Source organism: Eschrichtius robustus, chromosome 6 (genome assembly GCF_028021215.1).
Source record: "Eschrichtius robustus isolate mEscRob2 chromosome 6, mEscRob2.pri, whole genome shotgun sequence".
NCBI classification, from domain to species: Eukaryota; Metazoa; Chordata; class Mammalia; order Artiodactyla; family Eschrichtiidae; genus Eschrichtius; species Eschrichtius robustus.
Genome location: NC_090829.1, coordinates 27,625,198 through 27,646,172, shown reverse-complemented (window position 1 = coordinate 27,646,172; position 20,975 = coordinate 27,625,198). Strand labels below are relative to the sequence as shown.

The 20,975-nt window shown below is 37.0% G+C and overlaps 1 protein-coding gene across 1 annotated transcript in view; it reads left to right on the top strand.

Annotated features, from left to right (window-relative positions):
* The first annotated feature begins 2,960 nt into the window (after positions 1-2,960).
* The window catches only part of LOC137765836 (phospholipid scramblase 2-like), a 40,327-nt gene continuing 22,312 nt past the window's right edge, over positions 2,961-20,975 (top strand). The window contains exons 1-4 of the mRNA XM_068545622.1: positions 2,961-3,315; positions 13,091-13,219; positions 15,507-15,772; positions 16,674-16,716. Coding sequence (XP_068401723.1) covers positions 2,961-3,315; positions 13,091-13,219; positions 15,507-15,772; positions 16,674-16,716 — 793 coding nt within the window. The remainder of the gene's footprint in view (positions 3,316-13,090; positions 13,220-15,506; positions 15,773-16,673; positions 16,717-20,975) is intronic.

Below are 20,975 nucleotides of genomic sequence, written 5' to 3'. Positions count from 1 at the left end.
TAAAAATAACCTAAATAACAAAGAGCCAAAATCAGGAGAGCTACGACCATAGTACAAAAGTAAAAAGACTTAAACCCTACCATTCAGACAGGAGAACAAAGAAATCTGCTTTGAGTATGAAATCACGTGAAGAACAAAAATAAATATCCCCTGAGTGTTCATAACCATAAGCCAGCCTTCACTTAACGAGTCATGGGGAACCATATGTCAGGGTTAGCGCTGCAGCTCATCTGTGTCATCAAGTTCTTGGGCTCTTTCCACAATTCAATCCTACAAACCTCAGGACTTTTCATAATGTCTCAAGATGCTGTCACAACTCTACATATCACTGCATATACAAAGGAGGAGACATATACAAGCATCTATGTATGTATGTGTGTGTGTGTGTGCGCACGCATACATACACACATATATGTATGTAAAAGTAGGCAGGAAGTGCTTTCCTAAAAGTCCTCAAGAAGATTCTTCCTTAGCCAAATCTGGATAATATGCCCACATGTACACCAATTCCAGGAAAAGGAGGCTGTTGTCACTATGGTTGTCTACTAATGAAAATTCATCCTTAGCGTTAGGACCCTCCTTCCATGAACACATTGCTCCCCAATACCTGACCAAAACAAGATTCCTTTACCAAGTGGTTCTCAAAGTGAGGTCCATAGTACACCCTCTTGACATATTTCCAGATAAGGGAATATTTCTATATCTATATATGTGTGTGTATATATATGTAAATATATATATGAATATATTTATGAATTAATTAAACATTAATTTCACACAAAGTATGTATAAAGGAAAAGCATATTAAACAGAAAGAGAACCACTACATAATGATAAATGTTCAGCTCCTCAGGAATATACAACTTTCAGTTTTTTCCTAATCATATAACCTCAAAATGAATGAAAAAAAATCAAAGCAAGAAGAAACAAATAAATCCATAATTATAGCTGAGATTTTAAAATACCTCTGAATAAATGACAGAACAAGCAAACAAAATAAACTGACCATACAATTAACAAATTGAGTCAGTTTAAAAACTGGAACACTGTACCCACAATTGAAGACCACTACTATTTTTCAAGTAATTATAAAATAAGTACAAAACTTGTCTGTGTACCAAAGGACCATAATGCAAGTCTCAAAACATTTCAAATGACTGAAACCATTCATAGCATGTTCTTGGACTACAATTACAAATAATAAAAAATAAAACTAGAAATTCCCACCCCTTGGAAATTAGGAAATAAACAGGTGTCAAGGAGAAAGCCATAATAAATAGCCTAGGGCACAATAGGCTTTTAAAAATCAGGCACAGAAGTCAAAATAAAAAAATTAACAATTATTAAAAACAAAAACTTATGAATCATGAAAGCAAGTTTAAATAAGTTAAAAACCAGAGATCCACTGAGCAAAAGAACTGTATCTTATTTAACAGATGAGGGATTCAACTTCGCAATATTAAAAAAGGGCACCAATAAGTCAGCAAGGGGAAAAAAATGCTAACTCCACAGAAAAATTAATATTAATATCAGATATATCAGATAATAAAATGGTAAATGACCAGTAATTGTATTAAAAAGTACTCAGCCGTATTACCAATTAGATATTACAAACAAAAGCAAGAAAAAGATAAAAACTGCCAATCAGAGAAGCAAACATAATTGAAATTACAGCACTGGAGTAATGTGAAAAAACTAGCATTCTCAGACTGGATTGGCAGAAGAATAGAATGTTTTTCTGTAGTTTGTATAGAGAGATATGTACAAAGATGATGACGACAACAAAATTTCTAATTGTGAAAAACTGAAAATAAAGTACACATACATTATTAGATCAATGATGCAGTTCTGTATTAAAGGCCTGGAGATTTTCAAGATGCATTTCCAAGATGCATCAGGGAACAATTTGTATAAAAATAATTCTATTTATGTAAAAAAATTAATAAAAAGCACTGTGTAGATGCGTATACATATGTATACATATATTTGTATGTGTAGCATGTACTGAGTGCTTACTCTGTGGCAGGCACCATTCTAAACCCCTTACATATTTATCTTCCTTAATCTTCATAAAAACCCTATGGATAGATAGTATTACTACCTTCATTTTACACATTAAAAATGAGGCACAGAGATGGTCAGGTAACTTTCACAACGTCACAGAGACAGAAAGTGAATGAGAAGGGATTCAAACTAAAGTGCCTTGCTCTCCTCCCTTCTCTTCCCATCTTATTTTGTCAATTTCTCTCTCTCTATTCCCCTCCCTTCCAATCCCCTTCTCTCCTCCCACCTGCTGCTCTTAATTAAATCTTCAAATGTCTGCTAACCATGGTTAACAGTGGAATAGAAAGAAAAACAGGGAGTGGAGAGGGTAAGGTTTCACTTTTTTCTCCATATTCAGCCTTACTGTTTAGAAGATCATGTGTTACTTTTGTAAATAAAAATTGTTAAAGGAAAAAAAAAATCAATGAACACATTTCAGTCCAGTTTAACCAGTATGTATTTATGCATGGTTGTGTGCCAATATAGGGCCAGAAAATTAAACATTCTATATACCTGGTTGCTTTGACTCTTCAACTATTTTAAAACCTCACCTGGTAGACAGAAAGAGGCAGAGAGCATGAGCTAGAGAGAAAAGAGACCGTAAAGAAAATGAGCTTGGCCCGTCCTCATTTTTACCCTTTGCCGCACCCCCCCCCCCCCCCCCCCCGCTTCCTGGCTGAAAAGCAACAGGAACCTAAGAGATGGAGGTCAAGGCCAGAATCAAGGAAGTTCCCTTGAGCCAGCGCTGAGAGCCCACCCCAGAGGCGGTTACTCCCCTTTAACTACTTCCAAGTTCCAGCTGGTGGCCACGTCCTAGTTCCTCGCGACCTGATCCTCAGAACCAATGTTTTTGGAGTCTCTCCAGGGGCAAGAAAGGGAGCGGGCAGCCTCTTCGCTCCTTGAGCCTCACCCAGGTGATGGTCTCACCTCCAAGTCTCAGGCCCTCCAGTAGCGACACGGGGCCGCAGGGGAGGAGAACCACAGCAAGCGCCCAGGACCCCTCACCTCAGTTCGCTGTATCCCGACTGCCCAGGACCAACGCAGAAGCAACGCGCATGCGCAGGATTGGGGGTGCTGGAAGGAAGGGCGGGGAGGGCAGGGGGCAGAGCATAGTGCTGGCTTCAAAGAGTGGGGGCTGGCATCCCAGCAGCCTTGGGAATAGACCCCAGAAGCACGGCGGGGGACTTAGAGAGCCATGCAGCTGGCCCAGTCCTATCCCGGCCAGCCCCAGACCTTTCCAATGCCAAGTGGTTTCCTGCCTGAAGCCGCCTGGTAGGCTGGGCTTAGCTTAGTCCATCTCTTCACAGCAGGGAGCAGCGCTGGATCATGGCCAGAATCTGGGCTCAGGGGTATCTGACAGCATTTGGGGGTCTTAGAAGGGACGATTAATAGAGCCTGCTAGCTGTTGTTGAACAGTAAGTATTAATGAGGAGTGTGGCTGCAGCCAAAACTATGCTAGACACACTGAACACCAGAAGAATTGGGAAGACAGGCGGTTTTTATCACATAGAGGCTAAAGCCATTAGCTCAGGAGTCCACCTGCCCGACTTGAACCTGCCTCTACTACTTAATATCTGTGGATTCCGAGCCGCTTTCTTCCTACATGTTCCTTCCTTAAGCATCTCTGAAGTTGGGTAATGATCAAAAGTTAACAAGAGTTAGAGTATGACATGTATTAGTGTAACTTTGTTCAACAGTGTCTGGCACTGCAGAATGTACTCAGTAAATGTTAGATTTATTATTTTTAATATTTGACCAAGTTCCTGCTCCTCCAAGCTCACTGTCTGGTTCCCATGTGGTGATGCAAGTCCTGGCATGGCCACCTCCCAGCTCCAGGAACAGGCAGTCAATGTTTCTCTTAGTTTAGCAATTTGAGATACATGGTTAGTCCACGTGTGATTTGCTTACTGTCAAGTGTCAGGCAATTCAGGGTCCCCTTGTTCTTCCTGGAACTTTCTTAACAACAGAACTTTCTCTTAATACCACCCGGGCAAGTATGACAATTGTAGGCCCTTGAACACTGAACAAACGCAAGGAAATGAAAAGGGAAATGAGTGGGTTTCTGCAGTTAGAAGTGGCACAAAAAACGGCTGAGTCACAGATTAGCCAGCCTTCACATCTATAAGGGAACTGTTTTTTCTGACTGAAGAAAGTGAAATAATACTGTACACACTACTGAATCAACAAGCACCAATTAAGTATCTTGTCTTAGACAAGACAGACATGCTCTGGCCTTTGAGAGCTTGGGGAGCAGGTAGAGAGACAGTAAGCCTGTAAGAACTTTCCCTTTCCACCTCTCCATTTTGCTCTGTAACCCACAGATCTTTATTCCCTTGAATGAGCCAAGCTCCCTCCCTGCTCAGCCTGAGGACTGCTACCTATACAGTTTCCCCTGCCTCTAATGCCTCACCCCGTCCCACCCCATTCCTCCCCCCACCCCCGCCGCCCGGAACACCTCCATGGCCTGGTTGATTTTAGACTTCCTTTGGCTCTCAGATCTGACTTTCTTGACAACCCTAGCACCACCACCATCTAAAATGGTGCCTCCATCTCTCTTTCTTATAGGACCATCATTTTTAATTACAGCATTTAAAGTACTTATAATATGGTACTTAATTTCATTTAATTGCCCATTTCTCCATTTTTGTTCTACTGCCTAGTATATGACATTGCATGCTTATGATTTTTAAATGAAGAGGAGGGTCTTCTTGGGAACCCTTAAATTTTAGTTAAGGGTATTAGGGATTCGCTGACTTTTTTTAATTGAAATATACTTGACAAATAATATTATGTTACTTTCTAGTGTACAGCATTTGACAGTCAAAAACATTACAAAATGGTCACCATAATAAGTCTAGAAACCAATATAACCATACAAAATTATTACAGTGTTATTGACTAAATTCCTTATGCTGTATATTTCATCCAGTTCTTTATTTTATGTCCGGAAGTTTATACTTCTTAATCCCCTTCACCCATTTTGCCGAACCCCATACTCCTGTCCCCTCTGGCAACCAGCAGTTTGTTCTCTGTATCTATAAGTCTTTTTCTATTTTGTTTTATTTGTTCATTTGTTTTTTAAAGATTCCACATATAAGTTAGATGACAGGGTATTTGTCTTTTTCTGACTTGTTTCACTTAGCATAAAAACCTTTAGGTCCATCCATGTTTTCTTGTCACAAATGGCAAGATTTCATTCTTTTTATGGCCAAGTAATATTCCTGTGTGTGGGGGGGGGGGTGTATAAGTGTGTAAATACATCTTCTTTATCCATTCATCTACTGATGAACATTTAGGTTGCTTCCATATCTTGCTTATTGTAAATAATGCTGCAGTGAACATAGTAGTGCATATATCTTTTTGAATTAGTGTTTTTGTTAACTTTAGGTAACTATGCTGAAGTAGAATTGCTGGATCCTATGGTAGTTCTATTTTTTAATTTTTTGAGGAACCTCCATACTGTTTTCCATAGTGACTGCACTAATTTATATTCCCACCAACAGGGTATAAGGGTTCCCTTTTCTTCACATCCTCACTGCCACTTGTTATCTCTTGTCTTCTTGATAACAGCCATTCTAACAAAGGTGAGGAGATATTGTGTGGGTTTGATTTGTATTTCCTTGATGATTAATGATATTGAGCGCCTTTTCATGTGTGTACTGGCCATTTGTATGTCTTCTTTGGAGAAATGTTTTCCAGGTCCTCTGCTCATTATTTAATCAGATTTGTTTTTCTTTGATACTGAGTTGTATGATTTCTTTATATAATTTGGATATCAGACACTTACTGGAGGAATTATTTGTTTTTTATTTACCATTTACGATGACACAGTAGGAAGCTCTAGTAAAGGGCAGGAAGGACTGGAGAGAGTTTGTGAAGGGGGAGGACTGATTCACATTCATGTATAGTTCAAGATAAACCAACCAGATAACAGAGTTTTTGTCTCATATGTTAATTGTAATTAACTAGCATATAGGGAGTTGGGATTTAAAGTGGCGAGATAGCAAAAATAGTGACTGAATAGTACTGGAGAAAACTAGAATGGGATCAAGGCACTAGAAAAGGGAGGTTCTGAGTACAAAGGGTTTGTTTGTTTTCTGTAGAAATGACCAACACAAAGTTTCAGTTGGATTATCATGGTGTTACAGTTCCTATAAGCCCTGGGTGTACATTTTTGGGAAAAGCATATATTGATATATAAAATGGGGTCAAGGTCTTCTCAAATTTGCTGTTGAAGCTGGGCAGAACATGTCTTCAGGACCTGGAATTTCCAGAGATATTTGCAATAGTGTGACCTGACAGTTAACCTTTCTCCTTCTCATGCCTGGAGCCCAGCCCTGAGGCTGGATGCTGGATTGCATGCTCCCCGCAGGCTGTGTACATTGTGAAGGCTCTGATTTTTAACTTGGTTACTATGTGGGGTCTTAGGCTCACAGCTTTTCTTCATGGCTTTCTGCCTCATTGGATCCTCAGGGTTTTAGAAATTGTCCACCATCCTGGGCTGACCAACCATTTCTAAAGTCCTACTCAAAAACATAGCAGTGGGGAGGGGGTCAAGCCCAAAGGGTTTAAATGGCCAGATATGGCTAGACTTGATGAATAAAGAGGAATATTCCATGAGTATGACTATATAGCTTCAGAGTGTCTTGCTTCAGCAGTCATATTTGACATAAATTTGTAGACAATGTATTAATATGAGGTCTTCTTTTTCAGAACTCTTTAAATCATGGACAACCAAAGTAATTTGTTTTGTTTACTTTCCACCCTATAATGTTAATTCTGTTGTTAACAGGTTATTTGTCATAATGTTTTATTCAGTTTCAGAAAGGACACATTTGTTTTGTGTTATTTATGTTTCAGAATTCAGTGTGTAGTTCAGTATTTGTACTACAGAGAAGATGTAGACAGATATCCAATACTGCCTGTTTTCCCCTTAAAAAATAAAAAGATATTTTAGAGAAACCTAAGAAATTCTAGGCTTATTGAGAAATATATAATTTATACTATATTCCATCCAGATCAGTTTGCCCTTTTCTGTGTATGTTATATATATATATGTTATTCAAATCATACTAATTAATAAATAATACATTTAATATGTCAGTTCATAGTGTAAAATCCTCAGCTATATCCCTTGACATATATATTTCATAACATACACAAGCACATAGGTTTAAATAAATACCAATATTATGTTTGGGCTCTTTTTCTCTCAAGAAAATTCTAAAAAAGATGGATATTTATCAAGCATGTAATAAAAGACCTTCTCTTTTTAAAATTTTAAGGTTCTAAAGAGAAAAACAATATATATTAGGGGAAAATATCAAGAACAAAATCCTGAGAAGAACGGAGTTAGAGGACTGATGCTACCCAAAATCGAAATGACTTACTATAGCTACAGTATCAAGACAGTGTGGCAGCTGCAAAAGAATAGACAAATATAGGTCACCGGAACAGGATAGAGAACCCATAGTTAGATACCCATAAATATAATCAACTGATCTTTGACAAAGGAACAAGGCAATACAATGGAACAAAGGTAGTCTCTTCAACAGATGAATTATAATGCTATATTTAAAGAGGCATTAGTGTGAGGTTTAGTCTTCTAAGTCTTACTTTCGTTTTAATTGAAGTATAGTTGACTTACAATATTATACTAGTTTCAGATGTACAGCATAGTGATTCACTATTTTTGCAGATTATACTCCATTATAGGAGTATAATTCCTTGTGCTATACAGTATATCCTTTAGCTATGTTATATATTGTAGTTTATATTTGTTAATCCCATGACCCTAATTTGTCCCTTCCCCCTTCCCTCTCTGCTTTGTTAACCACAAGTCTGTTTTCTGTATCTGTGAGTTTATGTTTTGCATATACATTAATTTGTATTATTTTTTAGATTCCACATATGAATGATATCATAGAGTATTTGTCTTTCTCTCTCTGACTTATTTCACTAAGCATAATATTCTCTAGGCCCATCCACATTGCTGCAATTGGCATTATTTCATTCTTTTTTATGGCTGAAATATTTGATATTCAATTGCATATATATCATATACATATATATGTGTGTGCATATATATATATATATATATATATATATATATATATATATATGCACACACCTACCAATTCTCTTAAACCATTTATCTGTTGATGGGCACTTGGGTTGCTTCCATGTCTTGGCTGTTGTAAACAGTGCAGCTGTGAACATTGGGATGTATGTACCTTTTTAAATTAGTTTTCCTTTTTTTCCAGATATATATCTAGGAGTGGAATTGCTGGATCATACGGTAGTTCTATTTTTAGTATTTTGAGAACCTTCATACTGTTTTCCATAGTGGATGCCTGAATTTACATTCCCACGAACACTGTACAAGGGTTCCCTTCTCTCCACATCCTCTCCAACATTTGCTTTTTGTAGACTTTTTGATGATAGCCATTCTGACAGGTGTGAGGTGATATCTGAGTTTTCTTTTGAGTTACACTTTTCTAATAATTAGCAATGTTGAGCACTTTTTCATGTGCTTACTAGCCATCTGTATGTCTTCTTTAGAAAAACAGCAATTCAGATCTTCTGACCACTTTTTGATTGGGTTGTTCGGTTTTTGATATTGAGTTGTATGAGCTATTTGATATTTTGCATATTAACCCCTTGTCAGTCACAAGATTTGCAAATATTTTCACCCTTTCTGTAGGCTGTCTTTTCATTTCCTTGATGGTTTCCTTTGCTGTGCAAAAGCATTTAAGTTTAACTAGGTCCCATTTGTTTGTTTTTGCTTTTATTTCTTTTGTCTTAGGAGACTGATCCAAAAAATGTATTTTTACAATTTATGTCAGAGTGTTCTGCCAATGTTCTTTTCTAAGAGTTTTATGGATTCCATTCTTACATTTAGGTCTTTAAGCCATTTTGAATTTATTTTTATATTTTGTGTGAGGGAATGTTCTAATCTCGTGTTTTTACATGTGGCTGTCTAGTTTTCCCAGCACCTCTTATTGAAGACACTGTCTTTTCTCCATTGTATATTCTTGACTCCTTTGTTGTAGAATGACCATAGATATGTGGGTATATTTTGGGCTCTCAATTCTGTTCCATCGATCTGTGTGACTGTTTTTATGCTATACCATGCTGTTTTGATGACTCTAGCTTTGTAGTACAGTATGAAGTCTGAAATGGTTATATCACAAGCTTTGTTCTTTCTCAAGATTGCCTTGGGAATTTAGGGTCTTTTGTGATTCTATATACATTTTACAATTATTTGTTCTACTGTGAAAAATGTCATGAGTATTTTGATAGGGATTGCATTAAATCTGTTGATTGCCTTGGGTAGTATGGCCTCTTTAACAATATTAATTCTTCAATCCAAGAGCACAGGATAGCTTTCCATTTCTTTGCGTCATCTTCAGTTTCTTTCATCACCATTTTATAGTTTTCAGAGTATAGGTCTTTTAGCCCCCTTGTTAAGTTTGTTCCTAGGTATTTTATTCTTTTTGATGTGATTTTAAACAGGATTTTTTTAACTTTCTCTTTCTGAAATTTCATTATTAGTGTGTAGAAATGCAACAGATTTGTATATATGAATCCTGTATCCTGCAACCTTGCTGAATTTATGAGTTTCAACAGTTTTTAGGTGCAGACTTCAGAATTTTCTATATAAAGTACTGTGTCATCTGCAAATAGTGACAGTTTTACCTCTTCCCTTCCAATTTGGATACGTTTTATTTCTTTTTCTTGTCTGATTGCTATGGTTAGGACTTCCAATACTATGTTAAATAGAAGCAGGGAGTGTGCACATCCTTGTCTTGTTCATGAATTTAGAAAGAAGGCTTTCAGCTTTTCACCCTTTTGTATAATGTTGTCTGTAGTTTTGTTATAAATGGCTGTTATTATACTGAGATATGTTCCTGCTATACCCACTTTGATGAGAGTTTTTATCATGAATGGATGTTGAATTTTCTCAAATGCCTTTTCTGTGTCCATTGAGATGATCATGTGATTTTTATTCTTCCTTTTGTTCATGTGGTATATCACATTGATTGATTTGTAAATGTTGAACTATCCTTGTGACCCTGGAATAAATCCAACTTGATCATGGTGTATGATCCTTTTCATATACTGTTGGATTTGGTTTGCTAATATTTTGTTGAGGATTTTTGCATCTGTATTCATCAAAGATATTGGCCTGTAATTTTCTTTTTTTATTGTGTCTCTAGTGTCTTTCATATCAGGGTAATGGTGGACTCACAGAATGAATTTGGGAGTGTTCCCTCCTCTTCAACTTTTTGGGATAGTTTGAGAAGGACAGGTATTAGTTCTTCTTTATATGTTTGGTGGAATTCTCCCCATGAAGCTGTCCAGTCCTGGACATTCATTTGCTGGGAGTTTTTTTTAACTACAAATTCAATGTAGTATTTTTTTTTTTTAAACTACAAATCCAATGACTTCTTGTCATTGGGCTGTTCAAATTGTCTTTTTATTCTTTATTTAGTGTTGGCAGGCTGTATGTTTCAAGAAAGTTGTCAATTTTTTCTAGGTTCCAATTTGTTGTTCATAGTACTCTCTTTTGATTTTTTGTTCCTATGTGGTATTGGTTATTATTTCTCCTCTTTCATTTCTTACTTAGTTTATTTGGGTCCTCTTTTCTTCTTGGTGAGCCTGGGTAAAGGTTCATCAATTTTATTTACCTTTTCATAAAACAGCTCTTGGTGTCATTGATCTTTTCTATTTTTTAATCTCTATTTTATTTATTTCCTCTCTGGTCTTTACTACTTCTTCCTTCTGCTGACTTTGAGCTTTGTCTGTTATTCTTTTTCTAATTCTTTTAGGTGGTGGGTTAGGTTGTTTATTTGAGATTTTGTTTGTTTCTTGAGGAAGGCTTGTATCGCTATAAACTTCACTCTTAACTGCTTTCGCTGCATCTCAGAGATTTTGTAAAGTTGTGTTTTCATTTTCATTTGTCTCAAAGTATTTTCTGATTTCCTCTTTCATTTCATCATTGATCCATTGGCTTTTTAGTAGCATGTTGTTTAGTCTCCATGTTTGTTCTTTTCACGTTTTTCCTTCTGTAGTTGATTTAAGGTATCATACTGTTATGGTCAGAAAAAATGCTTGATATAATTTCTATCCTCTTAAATTCGTTGACGCATGTCTTGTGGCCTACTGTGATCTATATTGGAGAACATTCCATGTGCACCTGAAAAGAATGTTTCTGCTGGTTTTTAATGCAATGTCCTGTAGGTATCTATTAAATCCAACTGGCTATTTTGTCATTTAGGACCCCTGTTGCCTTATTGATTTTCTGTCTGGATGATGTGTCCACTGATGTCAGTGGGGTGTTAAACTCCCCTACTATTGTTGTATTATTGTCCATTTCTCTCTTTATGTCTGTTAGTATTTGCTTTATATATTTAGGTGTTCCTGTACTGGATATGTATGTGTTAACAAGTATAATATCCTCTTTTTGTATCGACCCCTTTATCATTATATAATGCCCTTCTTTGCCTTTTGTTATAGGCTTTGTTTTAAAGTCTATTTTATCTGATATGAGTACTGCTACCCCCACTTTCTTATCATTTCTGATGGCAGGCAATAACTTTTTCCATCCCCTTACTTTCAGTCTCTGTGTGTATTTAACCGTAAAGTGAGGCTCTTGTAGGCAGCATATTGAAGGGTCTTGTTTTTTAATCCAATCAGACACCCTGTGTCTTTTGATAGGAGTATTTAGTCCATTGACATTTAAAGTAATTATTGATAGGTATGTACTTATTGCCATTTTATCACTTGTTTTCCAATTGTTTTTGTAGTTCTCTGTCCATTTCTTCTTTTTCTTCTGTTTCTCAAGTTGTGGTTTGATGATTTTCTTCAGTAGTATGCTTGGGCTACTTTCGTTTTGGTTTTTGCAAATCTACAGTTGGTTTTTGATTTCTGGTTACCATTGGGTTCATATATATTGACATATGATTATATCTACTTGATTTAAACTGGTAGTCATTACAATCCAAACACATTCACAAAATCTACATTTTTTAAGATGTATTTAGATGTATTTATTTGAGTTATCCTCAATTCTTACTGTAACACTGCTTTTCTTAGTGGAATTTACCCTTTTCTATAGATTCCTACTTATCTTCCATTCAGAGTAGACCCTTTGAAATTTCTTTTAGGGTAGATTTATTATTGCTGAATTCTTCCAGTTTTTGCTTGTCTGAGAAGTTATCTCTTTCTCTATTCTAAATGATAATCTTGCTGGGTAGAGTATCCCAGGTTGCAGGATTTTCCCTTTCGGCACTCTGAATATCATGCCACTCTCTTCTGGCCTGCAAAGTTTCTGCAGAGAAATCAGCTGATAGCCTTATGGGCATTTCCTTGTATATGACTCTTGTTTTTTTCTTGCTGCCTTTAGAATTCCCTCTTTATATTTAACTTTTGACATTTTAATTTGATATGTCTTTGTGTGTGGGTCATCTTGTTGGGGACCCTCTTTGCTTCCTATACCTGGATACCTGTTTCCTTCTTTAGGTTTGGGAAGTTTCAGCTATAAATTCTTCAAATACATTTGTGATACCCTTCTTTCTCTCTTCTCCTTCTGCAACCCCTATAATGCAAATGTTGGCACATTGAATGTTATCCCAAACATCTCATATGTTGCTTTCATTGTTTTTCATTCGTCTTTCTGTCTGCTGTGCTGACTGAATGATTTCCATTATTCTATCTTCCAGATTACTTATGCATTCTTCGGTTTCATTTAGTTTGCTACTCATTGCTTCTAGAGGGTTTTTTTCATTTCATATATTGAATTATTTAGTTTTGATTGGGGCTTTTTATATTTTCTAATTCCTAGTTAAGATAATCTGTGTTTAGATCAATTATCTCCCCTAAATCAGTTAGCATATTTGTTACCCATGTTCTGAATTTTTATTTGGTAAATTATTTATTTCTGTTTTATTATTTATTTTTCAGGTGTTTTCTCTTGCTCTTTCAATTGAGAGTAGTTCTTCTGCCTTTTCATTTTTCTTAACTTTCTCTGCCTCTATTAATTTAGGTGAAACAGTTGCCTATTGTGGTCTTAAAGCAGTGTTCTTGTATGAGAGCATCCATCTGCAGGTGGGAGGGCTGGATATGATGGACACCAGTCACATGTGTGTGCTGGCAGCTATCACCTTGGTAGGAGGTGTGGTTGGTGATGGAGGAGCTAGAGCCTGAGCAAGCTATGAGAAGAACTTCCTCTATGCTCAGTGGCCATCATCACCCTGTCAATGGTGGGGTCTGCTCCCACCTTGCTGGAGCAATAGCCCTGAAGGTCAGGCTCGAGCTGGCTCTGTTCTCTTTAGGTGTGTGTTTTTCCTTCTCTTCACACCAGGTTCTTTGCTCCAAAGGTGGGGACTGGTGAAGCAAGTGGGACTCATGTGCTTACTGAGGTCCAATGCTCTACCTGTTTAGGCACCTGTGGCTCTGCTCAGATACAGCCCATAGTGGCTTTTTCCCTGGTTGTGCCTGCCCCCACCCCGATCTAGAGCTGCACTGTTGCATAGAGTGCGCTGGGCTGCAGTGTTTGCTCAGCTGAGGCTGAGGCACACAACATGAAGGTCACAGGAATTGCAGCTGCTGTCAGAAGTCTGGGCTGCTTCTGGAGTGCCACTTGAGTAAACACAATGGCTGCCACCATCCCACCTGAGCTATCCTCTGGGCACCCAGGTAGTCTCTGTTCCTAGGTCAAGTATTTTCCCTGGTCCTGGCCACCCTAGATCTAGTTCCAAGCTGTGGTGTGGAGTGAGTGGGGCTGGGGTGTTCACTTGCCTCAGACTGGAGAGTGTGGTGAGGTGGCGGCCACTAGGGCAGACCACTGTTCACCCTTCCTGGGGGCAAGCCAGCCCTACACACTCCTCTTGAGCAGAATCTAAGCTTCTCCACCCTTTCTATCTGCCCCAGCATTTCTCCAAGTAGCCAAGGAGGCTTGCCTCACATACATAAGATGCTCAGAACTAAGACACCCAGTCTATGGCTCAACCAGCTCACTCCCCAGGGCAAGTGTCCACCCATGTGATCTCCCTTTTCCTCTGACTACCCTCCCAGGGGCACAGGTCCTGACCCAATCGCTCTTCTTCACATTCTACCCGATTACACGTGTATCTTTGTTACAGCCTTGGTTGTACAGGAGTCTTTCTGCCAGTTTCCAGTTAGTTTTACATGAGAATTGTTCCACATGTAGATGTATGTTTGATGTGTTTGTGGTGGGAGGTGAGCTCCATGTCCTCTTACTCCACCATTGATCTCCCTCTGAAAAAGTCTTTTAAGTCTTACTCTTTAATGAGGTATGTGTTTTGTCATCTGTGTTCCATTTAAATGTGTTTATAAATGGCCTATTCTTAGTATTAAATTTTGCATAGCCTTTGCAGTTAAAATATTTTGGAACACAGTCCTTTCAAATTATATTACATTTTTATGGAATTGCTATTCTGTGTACTGTACATATAAGCTTATGAAGCTTCACTGTTTACAAATTTTCATGGAACACAGAATATACACTTACTAAATTTTTCTCATACTATGCTTAATACTTAAGACAATTTTGCCTATTATACTTTTTACCTTCTTTTGTTCTCAAATTGTATTTTCCAGAGAGCTGAGGATACAAAATTGTGAAATTTAATTTGTAACTTAAGTATCATAGTCAACTTTTTTTTCTGATGACAGGGTCTTAGGAAAGGGATAAACCATGGATTAAAACCCCAGGCAAACTCTTAACCCAGAGGAGTGTCTGGACAGTACTAGATGGAATGACAAGCCTTTACCTCTATACCAGGGTTCTCAATAGCAGCACTATAATATTTGGGAATGGATAATTCTTTATTTCAGGGTGCTGTTCTGAGCACTTTAGGATATTTAACAGCATTCCTGGCCTCTATCAACTATATGCCAGTATCACTCTCATCTGCAGTAGGAACAACAAAAATATCTCTAGACCTTGACAAATATTCCGTAAGCAGGCAAAACCACTGCCAATTCTATACATACAGGAAGTTCCATTTGTCAGATTTCCATAATTATCATTTTTTTGCAGGGTGATTTGGATCTGGAAATGCTGGCTTAACACCTCTATTGTGGGCCCTCTACCCAATGCCATATATCATTTCCATGAAGGCATTTCAGAATATGTATGTGATGCTGTTAATTTTTTTTTCACTTTCTTAGGTTTCAAGCATATTTTCATCTGAATTTTGAAGAGTAAGTGTAAGGATGTGCACCAACTCTATATACAGCCCAAAACCCTCAAAATAGAAGTGGATATGAAACAACAAATATTTGATTGAAAAATTGTTAAATGGTAAAAACACAAACCTTAAGCTTCACAGGATCAGGATTTCTGAGCAGAAATTTTTACTTTGTAGATAACTAAAAGAACTGATATTTTCACTTTTCTGTGCAGTTACAAATAATTTCACTTGTTCATATTTTAGCATCTCCAGGACATACTGGCTGTCCTGCCCCCCAGGCTAACAATCCTGAAATCCAGGCTGAATATCCTGGTCCCCAGCCTGGCTACACTGGAACCCAGACTGACTATCTAGTCCTACCAGTTGGTGATACAGGGGCTGGCCTAGTTGGCATTCCTATCCAATACCAGCCAGTGTCTCTTCAGACAAGTGTGCCTGCAAGGCTACTATGGATTCCAGAGCTAACACCTTCATCAGACAGTCCACCAGGGTTGGAATATTTAAATCAGGTAATTTCAAATACATAAAAGACTCAAGTAAAAACGTGCTTCCAGTTTACTTAATGACATTAACAAATGACTAATTCACAAAAGTCTGAAATGGTAAAACAACACTTTTTGCTAACAAATTACTCTAATTCTTCTAGGCAAGGTTTACTAGTAAAGCAAAATATAAATGTCTTAGGAAATTGTGTGTTCTATGATCTTGAATATAATCTGCAATAATAATCAATAGGAAACCTTTACTAAGCACTATTTTCCAGGCTTTGTTCCTAAGTATAATACATGTATTAACGGAGTTAATCCTTTAGAAACTCTATGATATATACATGCTATACTTATCACCATTTTATCAAAAAGGAAACTGAGGCCTATAGAAAGTTACATAATTTGCTCAGCATCAAAATGCACAGGAAGTTAGGAATGGCTTTTTACTTCTGGAACCTTGGTTCTGGATCCTGTGCCCTTTAATCCCAAGACTGAATAATTTCCTAGGAGTTAGAAACAAACATCAAATAAAACTTAGTGTTCAGTTTCAACAAGTGGTACCAAAATGGAATAATGTTTTGTGTATAATATTATGCAACTTTTTATCATAATTAATAAAATTACATTTCATGTTGCTTTTATTCTTTTGAAGACCCAATTTTATAAATGCACTGTAAAGGGAAAAAAAGTCCTACATTTTAATGTACTACATGATAGCTTATCTCAGCAACATGAGGTTTTACATTTGTTTGATGTTAGAAATCTCATAGGTAAAGTAGAATAGGAAATTCTATGTGTCCAAACTATACAAAAATAAATAATCCTGTGACATCACAACCATTTTTCAAAAAATTAGTTGTGTCTCTTGCACTCTCTACACTGATATATGCTTACAGCTTAATTTTTTTGTTTACTATAATAGCTAGATCAAATCCAGATTCATCAGCAAGTTGAACTTACGGAAGGTATGTATTCATTGTATTGATTACATTTCTTTTAGAAAGAGGGTACGTTTATGCAGATAGAGGCATGTCACCAACCACAAATATAACACTTTCAGTGATGTTGGACAATTAAGCCTGGTTATTTACAAATGTCTCTCTTTGTAATGAATTGATGAGGATTATCAGCAGCTCATTTCTTGAAATTAGGCGTCAAGTGGTAAAATACTATTCCTCTGGGTATCTGTCCTCATGATAAGGACTCTAACTTAGAAGGAAAACAATCAAAATTTACTTTTGTTCCCTCTTCTCTCTAGACATCTCTTCAGGGGATCTGTCTCTTTACCTGACTTCTATGACTTCAGCTGTTTTCTCCCCAGTTTCTGACAACCTTGACATTGGCACAGAGCCACCGGCAATGGTTCATGTTAACTTATTACCATGTACTAACAGTTACCTTAATACATTTCCAAAGAGAGTGAACTTTTTGACTTTGGATGGGGATGTTTTGGAAAATCATATTCCTGCTCACAGTTTCTCTTGGGAGCTCAGGTGAACCCTATAAAACCTGTGTTCCACGGGCTCTGTTCCACAGACTGTGAATTACCAGCTCAGATGAAGGGACACTGCAATGTTGGAGAGTGCTGACCAGCAGTCCCAGTAGCCTGGCTTCCTAGAAGAGCACCTCCACTTGTGCTAAATGACTCCTTTGACTCTACCAGATGTTTTCAGTGTTCTCCATGTGCAAGAATAAACTTAGGAAGCCACTAGATCCGGACTGCTGCCAGGGAAAGAGAACCTGGGTAGATTCATGAACCAGAGTGTCTTCCTTCCAGATATAAGGAGTTTAGTGAAAACTGCCAGTTGTAGAATGTATCCGTAAATCCACCTTTATATCTCTGGACAGTTCCTTTCCAGTAGTAGATTTAGAACCTGAATTGTACTAGCAGAGTAATGGATTTGGTTAAAATATACAATTATCACCTATTACATTTAAATTACTTATAGTGGACCAGTTAAAGATAGTGTCAGAGCAGGCTCCTGAACTCACCTCCTCCCATGAATGCAATGAATCTACAGCTACACACAGAACAATTCCCTCTGAAAGAAATCCAGAAACTAGCTGAATGACTCTACATATTGAATAAATGGAAAAAAAGTAAACTAAAACACTGAAATGGGTAGGAGACACTATGACACAGTCTTGCCATAAACCCCACTCCTGGCATAAGAACACAGACCAGGAGGGAACTCACATCTCCCAGCTTCTCCCTGAGGAATGGAGGGTTTGACCTCACACCTGGTGCTCCAACTTTTAAGATTTCTACCAGAGAGATGGGGCCACCAAAACCTCTAACTTTGAAAACCAATGGGACCTACATCCATGAGACCCACAAGGCTACAGAGAGCTCAGAGACAGTTTTTAGGGGCTCACTTGACTCACTATAGCTAATCCCTCTAGGCCCAATACACAGGCAACACACTGAAACAAGCCCCATCTTTCTGTGAAAGTACCCTATTTCCTTAAATTAAAAAAAACACCTTTTAAAAATTTTATTTTTGGGTGCAGGTTAAAATTTAACACACATGTAGGGACCTACTACAATACTCTCCAGAGACCATGGAGGCCAGTGGAAACCTACTTACCTACTTTACACTCTGAGGTCACTGATGTCTTCAAAACGGAGCTTATACACATGTGTGGCATCCCCAGCTTTTGTGGCTGCCATCCACAGGACAAATCCCTTGATAGATTGGCCTCGGGGGCCAGCAGGGCTTGTGTCCATAGGTTCAGCAGTTTGGTAACAAACAAAGAAACAGTCTTAACTGGCTACCTGCCCCCCATCCCATGGCTCAGTGCATAGGAAAAGAGAGAAATATCCATCTCCCAGTCTTCTCCTGAAGGAAATATATTTATATACTTTACAAAATCTATAGCCTGAAAGTCCAGCTTCCAATCAGCCTTCATCTAGGTGTTGACTGAAATCATCTTCTTTAGGACACTGACAGATCTTAGCACACCCTCAACCACTGTTAACCACTAAGAATAAAGAAATCACAAAAGTCTGAGAGACAACCAAGACTAGGGCAGGGTTGAATGAGAAGTTTCACCTCCTACAAAAGGCCACTCAAGACTGAAAGAGGTGAGTGTTTTATCTAATGCACAGAAACCAACACAGGGAGTCAAGAAAATAAAGAAAAAGAGGAATATATTAAAAACAAAAGAACAAGATAAAAATTCAGAAAATACATTAACTAAATGAAGGTAAGTGATTTACCTGATAATGAATTCAATATAATGGTTGTAAAGATGCTCACCATGGTTAGGAGAAGAATGCTTAAACAAAGTGAGAATTTCAACAAGGGAGATAAATATAAGAAAGTACCAAACATAGATAAAGAATAAAGGAAATGAAGCGGAAATTTCAAAAGGGGTTCAACAGCAGAATAGATGAAGCAGGAAAGTGGATCAGCAAATCTGAAGACAGGCAGCGGAATTCATTCAAATAGAGGATCAAAAAAGAAGAATGAAGAAGACTGAAGATAGCTTAAGGCATTTAAGGGACAACATCGAGTGGACTAATATTCACATTATAGGGATCCAAGAAAGAGGAAAGAAAGTGAAAAGATGTAAATTGCGGTATCAGATACATAAAACATGGTCAACAGGGAGAGTAAAAACGTGGATCTCTAGAATATGTTTAAACTCAAGTTCTTTTCTACTCAGGTGAACTGCTGTTAAGGTGTTTTATGTAAGCCTAATGGTGACCACAAAACAAACACATATAATAGATACACAAAAGATAAAGAGAAAGGAATATAAGAATATTACAACAAAAATTATAAAAGCATAACTGGAGATAAAAATAGAAGAGAAGAACAATGAAATTGTTCAATGAAAACAGCCAGAAAACAATTAACAAAATGACAATATTAAATCCATAACTATCAGTAATTAAGTGTAAATGATCTAAATTCTCCAAAAAAAAAAAAAGAGTGGCTGAATTTAAAAAACAAAAAACATGATCCAACTATATGTTGGCACAAGAAACTCACTTCAGCTTTAAGAACACACACAAGTGAAAGTCAAGGGATGGAGAAAATATTCCAAGAAAATTTTAACCAAAGAAAGTTGGAATAGCTATACTCGTTTAAGACAAAATAGACTTTAAGACAAGGACTGTAGTAAGAGGCAAAAAAGATTATTAAATAGTGACAATCCACCAAGAGGATATAAAATTGTAAATATTTGTGCACCCAACATTGGAGCACCTGTATATATAAAGCAAATATTAACAGAACTAAAGAGAGAAATAGATAACAATAAAATAATAGTAGGGGACTTCAATACCTCACTTTCATCAACAGATAGATCATCCAGACAGAAAATCAATAAGGAAACAGTGGACTTATACAACACCTTAGACCAGGTGGACTTAAAAGACATTTATAGAACATTCCATCCAAAAGAAGCAATATACACATTTTTCTTAAGTACAAAAGGAATATTTTCAGGATACATCATATATTATGTCACAAAACAAGCCTTAATAAATCTAAGAAAATTGAAATCACATGAAGCATTTTTTTCAAACATAATAGTCTGAAACTAGAAATCAAGTACAAGAAGAAAACTAGAAACTTCACAAACTTGTGGAAAATTGAACAACCAAAGGGTCAAAGAAGAAATCAGAAGAGAACTCAGAAAATATCTTGAGACAAACGAAAATGGAAATACAACATACCAAAATTATGGGATGCAGGAAAAGCAGTTATAAGAGGGCAGTTCATAGCAATAAATGCAACACTAAAAAATAAGAAAGATCTCAAATAAACAACCTGACTTTACATATCAAAGAATTAGAAAATGAACAAACTAAGACAAAAACTAGTAGAAGGAAAAAAATAAGAAACCTTAGAGCAAAAATAAATGAAATAGAGACTAAAAAGGCAATAGGAAAGATCAATAGAACTAAGAGCTGGTTTTTGAAAACATAAACAAAATAGGCAAATATTTAGCTACACTTACACAAACAAAGGTGACTCAAACAAATAAAAACTGAAAGAAAATATGTTACAGCTGACACCACAGAAATACAAAGGATCATAAAAGACAACTATGAACAATTACATGCCAACAAATTGGACTATCTAAATAGATAAATTCCTAGAAACATCCAACAAACCAAGAATAAATCATGAAGAAGTAGCAAATTTGAGCAGACCAGTTATTAGTAAGGATATTGAATCTGTAATTGAAAACCTCTTGACAAACAAAAGCC